This window comes from Heloderma suspectum, chromosome 5 (assembly GCF_057233095.1).
Source record: "Heloderma suspectum isolate Gila_16-S chromosome 5, 16-S_ref, whole genome shotgun sequence".
Taxonomy (NCBI): domain Eukaryota; kingdom Metazoa; phylum Chordata; class Lepidosauria; order Squamata; family Helodermatidae; genus Heloderma; species Heloderma suspectum.
The window spans coordinates 229,221,036-229,233,390 of NC_139462.1; the positions used below are offsets into that span (position 1 = coordinate 229,221,036).

The following is a 12,355-nucleotide window of genomic DNA, read 5'->3' on the forward strand; positions in this document are numbered from 1 at the left end:
TTGGCTCTCCGGCCCTAGCTCTATTATCGCCTCCTCCTCCCTCTGCCTCGCCCGCCAGCCGCCCGCGCCAACCGCGCGCATGCGCGCTCTTCCCCGGACGCTTGCTTTTTTCTGGGCGAGAGCGCGCCTCCGGGAGCTGACGGCGCATGCGCTGCGATTTGGGCGCGCCCTCTGAGGGGGCCGCGGCGGTGGTGGATCCTCGAGACAGTCCTGGATGGGTCAGTAATGGGGGGGGGGGGGCGATGTGTTCGCCTCTGTTTGCGCGTGCGCGCGCCGAAGGAAGAGGGGGAAGGGGGGCTGAGGCGTTGCGGGTGGGGAAGGAAGGGGGCGCGGGGAGGCCTGGGCTTCAGACGGGGGGAGGGGCGGAGCCCCAGGAATAGGGGGGGCAGAAACGTCAGAGGGGGGGGGCTGTTTCCATTCCACGTAGTAAGGCGGGCGGTGGGCAACTTGTGGCCCTCCAGCTGTTCTTGGGCAGCGGCCCCCATCAGCCCCAGCTAGTGAGGGAGGGTGGGAGTTGCAATCGCACCACTCGTGGAGGGCCACCCCTGAGTTAAGGGGCATGCAGAATTGTGAGGTAGAGCCGCTCATGTAGGCGAGGCCTGATGTTTCCAGGGGGTGGAGGCAGAGGCTGGGTTCCTGAGGGGCCTCCTGCCTCGGGGTGGGGGGGCCTGGGGGGCCTCCTGCCTTTGGGGCCCAGCTGGAGGAGATTCTGAGGATGGATGCGGGTTGCCTCCCTTGGGGTTTAAGGGACGGGATGTGTGGCCAAAACCTGGGTTTCTGGATGCGTTTTGGTGGGTTATGCATTGTACAGATTTGGTGGGTTATGCATTCTACAGGCTGCGATCCTGTACTCGCTTACCTGGGAATAAGTCCTCTTGAAGTCACAGAGGGCTTCCGAATAGATGTGTAGAGAGCGGAGGACAGGAAGGCCTGGCGTGCTGTGGTCCATGGGGTCACAAAGAGTCGAACACGACTGAACGACTGAACAACAACGAGGATTGCACTGGCAACAGATTTGTTCTACTGTGCAAGGCTGTTAGCCTGTTTGTAAAAAGGAAAAGAAAATAAGAAGCCTATTTGTACACAGATGGTAGTATATACAGGAATAAAATGTCTAATGTTTTATTCCTCTGAGGTTTTGCCTTTGAGCAAGAGTTAGAAATAAGAAAAGTTAAAAGTTGGAGGAAGGGATTGTAATTATAGTGTGTTCAGATGAAGTGTGTTTACTGGGAAGTAAGTCCCACTGAGCTTGGTGGAACTTGCCCCCAAGTAAGTGTATTGGGTTTGTAACAGGCTGTGAGTATTGGTGTCTTATATAATACAGTATACTGCCTTTTCTGACAGCCCTATTCTGTATATGTCTCCTCTGAAGTATGCTTCTGAGGAAACATGCACAGGGTCAGGTTGATGGTGTTCAGTGCATTTCGTGCGTATTGTCTTGCCAATGGATTGCTGTTACTGTCCCTGTAGTATAAACAGGGTGGGGTGGGACTGAGGGAGAGATTGGGAGAGAGAGCTTGCCTAAGGCCACCCATTGGATGTGTGGCTTCACAGAGATTGAGACTTCCAGCTCCCTAACTTATTATCTTAGCTGCTATGCTGCAGTTGTTGGAATTGCATGGAAATAGGCCTAGTCAAGACTGTAGTAGCAGATCAAGATTTGCACAGTAAGCATAGCGCCAATTTGCAATCTCGGTTATCCTGCTCTTTTTCATGTTGCTACATTTGGTCCTCATTTCAAAACAAGTACTCTGCCTATAAAGTTTGGTCTCACATGATTGATAGTTTGAGGCCACAGTTAACAAAGTGTGAGACACTGGCTGTTGCTGGGGGAAGAGTGAATTCCTGGGCTGGATTTGGGGCCAAACTAGACATGATCTGGATCTGTGATGAGATTTTTTATTTTTTTTTAAGGTAAAAGTATGGCGGGGCAGTGTGCTCAGATTAGCATTACAGTACTTGGAGGAGGAAGTTTAATCCTTTGCTTCCCACCAAAGTGGCTATTTGCTTCATGTGGTACTCTGTATATGCGTATGTTTCCCCTATGAGGGAAAAAGCAACTTTGGGGGACACTTCAGATCAGGAAAAATGTGAGCACTCCCTCGTCTGGGCACCACGGTTCCAATTCGACACATAGAAAGCTGCCTTGAACCAGGTCAGTCTATTGGTCCCATCTAATCCAGTTTTGTTTATTTTGATTGGCTGAAGTGCTCGAGTACCTCAGGAAGAGATCTTTCACATCACCTGCTGTTGTTGTGGAGATTTGGGGATTGAACCTGGGACCTTCTATGTTCAGAAAATATAATTCTAATTCATGGGAGTCCTGTGGCTGCTTTTAACCAAACAAGCAGATGTTGGGGGAGAGATCTCCCATGTCACATCTGTTTTGGTCCAAAGTGTGTGTATTTGCATTGGCATCTGTCTCATCTGAGCAAGAAAATGGGGGACTGACCTAGCCTTTGCTGTCCCTCATCCAATACAGTTTGAGCAGCACTATGTCCCAAAGCTGTTATGTTTGTAAGATTTTTCTCTCACACAGAGTTGTCATGGGTGGCTAACTTGTGCTATCTGACCTAATCCCATTGGTAACATTAATGACTTATGTGGGATGTTTTGTAAAGTAGGGTGCCACTTCAAAGAATTGGGAGGTGCTTTTGACAAATTGGGGAGGCATTTTTTAAAGTGAATTTGTTGCTGTTCTGTTTCTAGAAGTCAAGAGGAGGCTGTCCTTGAATGCTGCTCTCCATGAAATGCCAAAGAGGAGTGTGGAAGCAAATTAGCACACTTGTGTGTTCAGATGGACTAGTGTGGAAGGAGAAACACTTCTGTGGAGATAAACAGGCTTTAGTTGCTGCTACTTAATATAGCCTCTCAAGCATTCTTGTCCTCCAGAACAAATAGCCACAAAGAACATAATTAGCCATACGTAGTACAAGCCAAATGGGAAGATTTTCCAGCAAGATTTGGAACTGGACTTTTTTATTCTATGCCCTTCATCTTTCCTGATTTGTCCTTCCTCGCTGACTCCTATTTTTTAATCGACTGGTCTTATAGGCCAGCTATTTATTTTAGAATATTTTTATTTTGTCTGTCACCTGCTAGATTAGGTGTCAGACACTTGCTATCGCCTGAATGGACAGGGACACTTTTGCTTACTCCACTAAGTTTTTTCGCGATTATAGTGGCCCATCTCGGGGCGCAAGCTGCCAACCCCATGAACATGTTGACTACATTGAAAAGCCAGAAACGTTCACTTATGCAGACTTTTTCAAAGATTACTTGATCCCCAATGACCCCTGTGTTTTCTCAGCAAAGTTCACAGAGGGCTGGGGCAGCAGGAGGAAGTGGGTCACTCCAGATGGGAAGCCTAACTTTGAGTATCTGCTGCAGTCATTTGGTAAGTCAGTTTTAAACTGAAAGTGCTAGCTATTAAGAGGGTTAAGTATGTTTTGACTTTTACCATGGCCCCACCTATTCTGCCTTGCCAAACATCTGTGCTTCCCAGGACCCTGCCCTCTCCCCTTCAGCACAATCCTAGGTATGTTTACTTAGAAATAAGCCCCGTTGTGTTCAGTGGGCCTTAACACCAGGTAAATGTACAAGTTGGCTGCCTCAGTCTCTGACCCTTCTCTGTGCCTCTGCAGAGGATCTGGGACAATCCCTGCTCCCCTATCAAGCTCTAACCTTTGGAGCTGGAGAAAGGGCTTGTGTTGATGCCTGACATCCAAGGTGCTCACTCCATCCTTCAGCTCCAGACTAGAGAGGAAGATGGGGACAGGGATATTCCCTGTCATTGTGCTGCCCTTTATATCTGCCTCCCCATCTCCAAGCTAGAGAAAAGGGCTGAAATTCCTCTCATCAGTTTTTGCCACAGACCATTGAAACATCTGCCATGGCAAAGGTGGCAAGTGGAAATATGGACCCCTGGCATTCTATACAAAGTATGGTTTATGTCTGGCCACCAAAAGTAGCAATCAGTTGCTTTCTTTTAAGTCTGCATGAAAAGAAGCTGTGTTGTATCCTCTGTTGATATCCCAGGATGCATTATTTCCAAGATTAAAATCATTGAGCAGGAAGCTGGTAGTTTGTTAGTAATTGGACACTGGTAGATTCAGCCTTGATGATCTGGAAGTTTTCCCTTTCTGTTTAAGTGATTTATGCTCACGTTCCTCTTTGGAGGCTTTCAAGAAGAGGTTGAACAAGCATCTGCTGAGCATGCTTTAGATCAGGGGTAGGGAGCCTCAGCCTGAGGGCCAAATTCAGTTTTGAAGAAGCTCTCAAGAGCTGCTTTCCAGTAGTGGGTGGAGCCAAAGGCAAAAGGGGCAGAGCCAAAATGCCACCATGTTTTAGCTTAAAGCTCTTACTGCTGTTAACTAAACCTTAGGTGAGGCCTTTCAACCTTTTAGAATGGGGAAAAACTGCACACAAGCCACAAAACCACCAAACGATTGGTGGTCAGGGGAAAGGGGCTGGAGACAGGGGAAGGGGGCATGGCCATTCGTGGAACCCCAGAGGGCCTGATCTGACCCCTGGGCCTGATATTCCTCAGCCCTGCTTTGCATATCGGAAAACTTGATCAGTGCACGCGATAAATTATACACATCTGCTCCATTGACAATTGACATGATGTGTTATATTTGTTCTCAAGCACTGAGTACAAAGGAAAGTGTCCCCCAAGAAGCACCTTTGATCTCAGTGGAATCAGAGTTGCACCTTGTATCATGGGTGGAGGGATAAAATACATGGCATTTATGTAGCCTTTGTGAATGTTCAAAGTGCTTCAGGAATATTGTCTTGTAATTCTTACAATCCTGCAAGATGGGTTAGTATTATCCATATATCGCAGTTGTGGGCACTTTGCTGGTTAATGTCTCCAGGATTCAATAGCCTAACATCACAGGAATTGGGAAGCAATTGATAGTACCTTCCGTTTCCATTATCACGCTGCACAGCACTTAACAGTGTCTCATAGATGAATTATCAACCTGGCAGGCTTGAGGCCCTTACACTCTTTTATTGGTAACTTCAACAGGGCATCAGTTATTTTCTCAAGTGGGCTCAAATAGTTTATATTGCAGGGGAGGCTGTAGTACCTGTTGCCAACTGTGATGTCAAGGAATACAATTCTAACCCAAAGGAACAGCTTAAACTCAAGGAGTACATAAGTTATTGGAAAGAACACATTAAAAAAAGCTATCGATCGCCCCGGGGGTGCCTTTACCTCAAGGACTGGCACCTGCACAGGTAAGCAAAGTGGAACTCCTTAGCATGCTCTTTTGAAGCCCCGGCATGCTACTGAATTGCTCCTGTGATGTTCCCTTGCCAGATGATTCAGCTTTTCGAAGCACCCTTAGATAATAGTCGCCTGATTCAAAACTTTGCACCCTAAGAACCTACACCTGTGACTGCATGATAGGAGATCCTAATGATGCATAGTGCTAGTTTGGTTTGCATTTCTTACAGTGTATTTGCCTGCCATTGTCTGCTACTGATTGTGTTGAATGCCCCTTTTTCCTGTGTTTGCACACATTTGACTTATGCCACAGTTGTGCCTTATGGGAACGGTTTCCTTTTCTGTGTCACCTTCTTATATTGGTGCTTTTTATGTTTACATAATTGCACTGGAATAAGTTTTTTTTTTAAAAAAAGGGGGTGGGGGACCTGTTGAGGCCTGGGTAATGGAGAACACAAGGGCGCTGTAGGCTTCATCTGTGTTTGACAGTTGTAGAAATGGGGATTTATACTTTTCCTGCAAGTTGAAGTGGGGAAATTGGTCAATATTTAAACCTTCTTAGCTTGATTATATGCTATCTGCACAAATTCTCAGTTTAAGAGGACTTCAGAGATTATTAGAAATTAACATTGATGTGCAGTAAGTACCTAATATGGGCAGGACCCAAGTGCGCCCTACAGAAGGGATGTCAAGGCAACGTCTTCAATTACTCTTTCCACTCTTCTTTGTCTTGCTTTCCTGCTGATGAACTTGCCATTGATCCTGGGTGCATACTGACTTTTGTTAATGGTTGTAGGCTTCCTAAAATATTACTTGCCCAGAACAATATATAGCAGACCTGTACCCCTTCCCATTGATTTCTTCTCTTTGGGATAATTGACATACTACCAATTCCCTGATAAATGTGGTTCCTCGAAATAGGATCAGGTAATTGCAACAACTTTCCTTCCACCTAACATCATGCTGCTTGTGGCTATGTCTTGAACTCCTTCAAACCGTCAGCACCAGGCCTTTGTTGGTCTAGGCTCTTGTTACTAGTCTGACACTCCAGAGTCTTGAACAGAGATACTTCTAGTCCTGGGGATGCCAGGGACTGAATCCCTTACACAGGCAGAGCATGTACTCTACCAGAGAGTTATGGCCTCTCCTCTGCATAAGTTTGAAGGTCAAGCACAGAAAAGCTCCTTTTTGGTATTACAACATCCTAGCACAAAGCTCTTACCACAGGTTAAAAGGGAAGAGTGGAAAGGCAGTTGGATCACAGTGGTGTCCCTTCCACATCCAGTATTTCAGGCATAGACTCTGGGTCTTAGGGCCGATTCAACTGTTATTCGGTGTGGCTTCTTCCACCCCTAGTTGGTCACTTCTCATCTCCATTTGTGGGAGCAGTGTAACGTGTAAGCCAGGAGAGCATAAATGACAAATGTGACATTTTCTGTGAACTCTGAAATTCAAAAGCATAATCTTTTAAGCTGAAAGAAGCTGTCATGGCTGAGATTCTTGAGCTCCCAAAGCATCAGGTGGACTCCCAAGAGGCTAATATCTAAACCAGCCCAAGATCTGGAACAAAGCATTTCATTAAAGGCAGCTGGTAGGGTATGCAGTAAGTCAACCAATGATACATTTGGGACTAGAGCCTTTGTTGTCAGGCCATGATCTAACCTCTTGCATGCTTTTGTGGACTATTTCAATGAATCTTGAGTGTATTTTTCTTTCTAAGCAGCATTTTTCAATATTTTCTCCTTAAGGGCTTTCTCAGATCAAGATGTTTACACCACCCCTATCTATTTCTCATCTGACTGGCTGAATGAATACTGGGATGCCATAGCGGTGGATGACTATCGTTTTGTCTACATGGGACCTAAAGGCTCATGGTACAGCCAATTGGATACTTCCATCTGTCCTCTTTGGAAAGATTATTTGTTTTAAAGTAAGAGGTAGAGCATGAAGCTCAGTTCAGTGGGACTTACTTCCAAGAAAATGTATAGGAGCAAGCTGAGAGATGTGCGTTTTGGAGAAAGGTGAAGGCTGCACACCTTCTCAGGAAATTATGTTCTCCAACCTTAAGCTCTGTGCACCTTTTTCACAGCAAGATAAAGCAATGGGATTCCCCCACTCCAACATTACAGGACCAGGCAGCATTCACTTCTCTGTATTTTATGAACTGTATGGCCCCTGCCTATCAATCCATGGGGTACAGTTAGGAAAATGTTTGCAGTTTTCTGCCCTTGAGACTTTGTGTCTTCCCAGGCTATCAAGATAACTAGGGAGTAAGTAAGTAATGCATTTATTGCTCAATCCAAAGATCACTGCAAAGAAGATAACTAGGGGAGTTGTAGGCTTCCCACAACAAGTCACTTTGAGTTTGTAGTATGTTTGCAGAATGGTTTATGTGTATACACCTGTTGGCCTAAGAGTGTAGTGCGCATCTGTGTATTTGCAGATCAATGCCTTGTAAATTGCTGTATTCGTCAAAGAGTTCTTGGAGAAGGAAAAATAGACATCCACACATGGATGTCTAAATGTGAGTGCCTGATTGATCAGGTTGGCCCAAGTGAATTCTAGCTTGGGGTATGTATGTCTCTGTCTTTTGAGTAAAATAACCATCTTCTGAGAGGCTGTGATTCTAAATGTTTGGGGTGCCCTGAGATATTAGAGGGTGGATGAGCCTACTCCCTTTACAAATAATATACAGCCATGTCAGTAACATTCCTGCAGCTCTTCAGCTGCCTGTCCCTAAGCCTCTGATTTTCCCCACAGGACTCCATTTCATGCAGATGTCTTCCGGTCCTACAGCTGGTCAGCCAATATCTGTGGGAAAAAGAAATGGCTGGTCTTCCCCCCAGGTCAAGAGGAGTACTTACGAGATCGCCATGGTCACTTGCCATTTGATATCACGGCACCTGACCTGAAGAAGAGCAAGCTTTACCCTCGCTATGCCCAGAGCAGTCCTCCTGTCGAAATCATACAGGAAGCTGGAGAGATTGTTTTTATCCCAAGTGGGTGGCACCATCAGGTTTACAATCTGGTAAGAAGCTTCAGAGCACCACTATCTTTGGGTATTTTTGGATGTTACCAAAAATTGATTTTTGGTGTAGCTTTAGACTTGTGAACAAATAAATACATGGGGAGGACCCATACTTCAGAGGGAGAGCACATGCTTTGCATGGAGAATATCCCAGATTCAGTCCCCAGGATCCATCCAAAATAAAAGGGCCTCTTCCCAAAGCCTCGATAAGCTCCTGCTATTCAGGGTAGACAGTCCAGGCTAAGTGGACTATTGATTTGACTTGATATAAGGCAGCTTCATATGATCCAATAAGGAAGGCCAGAGCCTTTTGCTAACTGGGTGGTTGGCAAGTTCTCAACCTTAGTTGAGAACTTAGTTTGTTTTGTCAGAAACAAACTTAGCCACCCATCTGATCACCAGATTTCCTGACTTGTGTTATATCTCTTTCCTGAGTTTCCCCTTGAGAAGCTGGAATGTTTGCTAACGTTCTCTGACACTACAGCTGCTGAGCTAATGGTTAAGGAGAGTGACTGGTTACAGTCAGGGTTTGTCTCTCTTTGCGGGGCTTATGATAATTGCTAGATTTGGGGGCTTTGAATGGCTGGATAAGCAGAGTTTGTATCCTGGATTGCAACCATGTTCATTGTAGGAATCCAGTTGGGGACCAGCCCCCTGCTTAAGAAAGTGGGAGAACCATTTTGACTGTTCTTGCTTCTTTCAGGAAGATACCATCTCCATCAACCACAACTGGGTGAACGGGTGCAATGTGGCCATCATGTGGAGCTTCCTCCAGGACGAACTAGCTGCTGTCCAACGGGAGATCAGGGAATGGAGAGACAGCATGGAAGATTGGCACTTGCAATGCCAGGTAGAGAAACTGGTCATCTGAGAATGTTGAACGTGGACGTAGACACCCATTAGCAGTCTAATGTCCAAAGTGATAAAACACAGTGCGATAGCAGGGTTAAAGGCAGACGCTTTGTACAATTGTGATAACAGCTCAAGCTACTTTAAGCCGGGCTGCAGTTTGCGTGATCTCCTTGTTTAGACAGAACCTTCCCAGCACATCAGCTGGCTAACTATAGTGACTGTGGTGGGGGAAGAGGTGGAATGGACATGTACGCAAGGGAGAGCGTTGTAAACAGCCCACAGGGACAGCTTTTCTCTACAGTGCCTGGGAAGTGTCAAGAAGGAGCATGCATCTTCTGTGGTCATCTTTGAGAAGTGTAAGCCAACACAACCTGTGTCCTTCTCCCTCTTGGGGCCGTTCCCATGCCAAAGAAATGGTGACAAGGGAAGAACTTAGATCCCTAGATTAGACATGGCTATGCTTCAAATATGAGGTCAGCTCAGCATCTCAGTGCATAGGTAGATGGGTGTACAGTTAAATCATTTCAATTCAACACTAACATGGAAACTGGTGTTCAGTTTTAGGTAATCAAATGTCATAGCTATTCCGGTTCAATTGTGTTTCTCATCGTTGCAGGTACTGATGAAGTCTTACACAGGCATTGACTACAAGGAGTTCTACAATTTCCTCAAGATCATTGCAGAAAACCGGATTTTTGTCCTTGAAAACCACCATTCTGAAGAAGATGCCTCCAAGCATTCATACAGAGCTGCTATTTCCGGCTTGGGAATGCTGCATGCAGTCTTTGATTTGAAAAGGACTGCAAAGGTCTTGAGCTCTCTGAACGCCAATGAAGAATTCAAGAAACTGAACCCTGAGAGCCTTTCCCCTCCTCCTCAGGCACTACTACATCGTCTGAAAGCAGCAATAGATACAGCCCTCCTCTAGTTCCCCATTTTATTTTGACCACTTGCAAAAATGCTTCTTTTGCAAGCTGGCTGCATGCTGATAAGTTATTCCAGATCACCCCATTTAGAAGTCTTAAGCACAGTGAATTTCAGTAGTGAATGGGGAATTTAAGTGTGTAGGAAACTGTCAGTAGATGAAAAAGGAAAGCATACCCCTAGTAAGACTCAGGGGTGATGATCCATTTGCTCATTGAGATCTAGCCACATGATGAATGTGACTATTTGCATTGGCATTCTAAGCTAAGTTCTTTGGGCTGAAATCTCTATACTTACCTAGAAATAAGTCCCATTGAACACAGTGGAACCTACTTCTGAGTAACCATGCATAGGATTGTGCCATTTATTTGGGATTGGGACTCTTTTTTGGCCCACTGAAATGCATTTCAAGTTATAGTGTACAGATGAAGAAAGAAAAGAGTGTGTATCATTTCAGTCAGTAGGTACCACTCACCTGCTTATAGCCGCTGGGTAGCCTCACTCCTACAAGCAGTGTGTAAGAGAGAGAAGTCAGGAGTATTCACCTCAAGCTTGGCATCCCACTTTCAGGGACTCTGAGCGATGGGAGCTCAGTGGGCCTATACAGCCCAAGAATGGCAGCTGAAATATATAGGTATCCTCCATACTGATCAGCTGTGCCAATTACGAACTGCAAGCGCTACCTAAGTTCGCTCTCGTTCTTTTAACTGCCTTCACATTTTCCATTATTGCCAGAATAAGGTGGTCTAAGAATAGAATGACTATGGAAGTATAGAGTTACTCTTGAATTATTTTTACTTTCTGAAATGGTGACATATTTTTCAGTGCCTCGGTATTTGTAACACATGTATCCCCACAGAGTTCAAGGGAAAAGGAATTACCCTTCAGGGCTTGTTGCATGGCAGCCTACACACAATCCAGTGTTGACTGTACAGGACTCTTTCCAAGCAACGGTCCTCACTTTTTTTTTTTTATCCAGTTCCCTTTCTCCTCCCACATATTTCTGAGTTGTTTTTGTGCCTATGCAGAGTATCCCAATGAAACGTGGTGGCTGGAACTGGAGCCCCCTAAGCCATGGGGGGAGGGGGGAGCAGAGGAAGAGGTGTGAGGCTGGCTGAAGATGCTTGGCATAGTCTGGTGGTTGTGAGGCAGAAGCTCTTAAAGCAACAGACCACATTGAACAAGCCAAAACAGCCATCTGTGTATCCCTCAAGGAATCTCATTTGCCTGCGTCCCTCTCCGAAAAGGTACAGTATGGCGCAAAGTTAAGTGGATACATATTTTAGCTTTGATCCCCTTAGGTGCATAAGGGGTAAAGTGGGGGCCGACTTGCATATATCTTGGATGACTACAGCTTTTTTTAGAATCAGGAGCACCACCCTTCAAGTGCAGTGGTTCCAATATACCAGCACTGATGTTCTTGTTACTGAGCACAATTAGTCATAGCACTGTATGTGAGTAAGGGCTGGAAACTACAAGAAGTACTTCCATTCTGTTATCTGAAGCAGCACTAAAATTGCAGGGGCTTCCTTCTAAATGGGGTCTGGCTGAATAGGTTTTGTTCCCTTTGCTATAGCCTGTTAGACTTCCACTTGAACCCTGCTTAGGGGAAACATGTAAGCACTGAGCCGAAGTTTACTCAATCCTCGACTGTTCTGCCAAGTTGCCCTGAGACCTTTCTGAAACTGCACATTAAAAATATTTAAGTGTCATTGGTTTCTCTCTTTCTTTCAAGTAACCAGTTTGGAGTTGATGCTGAAAATGCTTCCGTGCAAAGCGAAAGTTGCCTGTCAGTGTATCTGGCTGAATCCCCCACCACCAGGAACTCGTTCTACCAGGTTGTGAAGCAGCCAGGGAATGCTGCCCCCATCACTTCAGAAAGAGCGGCTAAGGGTTTAATCATGTCCTCTGTACTTTGTGTGATGCCAAAATAGTGCTAGATGCACAAATATAGCTCAACATCTTGTTTTTTGCAAAGGGAACATACGTTTTCAGTTCACTCTGGCCGGTAAACTAGAGTATCTAGTGCTGTATAACAGAGACTTGTTTCTTTGCCACGGGCAGGCAGATGCGAAGGTTCAGATTGGCTTCTATACTATAGTGTCAAGTGGCTGCTTATTACATTTGCTTGGTTCCTTTGCTTCATTTCCCTTGAGCATCACGCATTTGGGGCTGTGAAAGCCATCATACGTAGCTTGGATCCCTGTCTTTTCTCGCTTGTGAAAGTCAGGGGGAGAAAGCTGGAGCTTGTGCCTGGGAAGGTCATAGATGTTTCTTTGAGAGAGTCAATGGTAAAATCCCTCTAACTACCACTTTGT

At 45.5% G+C, this 12,355-nt stretch overlaps 1 protein-coding gene across 1 annotated transcript; it reads left to right on the forward strand.

Moving 5' to 3' along the window:
• Positions 1 to 138: 138 nt before the first annotated feature.
• On the forward strand, positions 139 to 12,010 carry JMJD4 (jumonji domain containing 4). Its single transcript, XM_084859487.1, has 7 exons — positions 139 to 218; positions 2,710 to 3,397; positions 5,079 to 5,244; positions 6,982 to 7,107; positions 7,994 to 8,261; positions 8,965 to 9,111; positions 9,730 to 12,010. Exons 2-7 carry the CDS (start codon positions 3,133 to 3,135, stop codon positions 10,039 to 10,041), a joined length of 1,284 nt encoding a protein of 427 aa, XP_084715613.1. The 5' UTR covers positions 139 to 218; positions 2,710 to 3,132; the 3' UTR covers positions 10,042 to 12,010.
• The last annotated feature ends 345 nt before the right edge of the window (positions 12,011 to 12,355 follow it).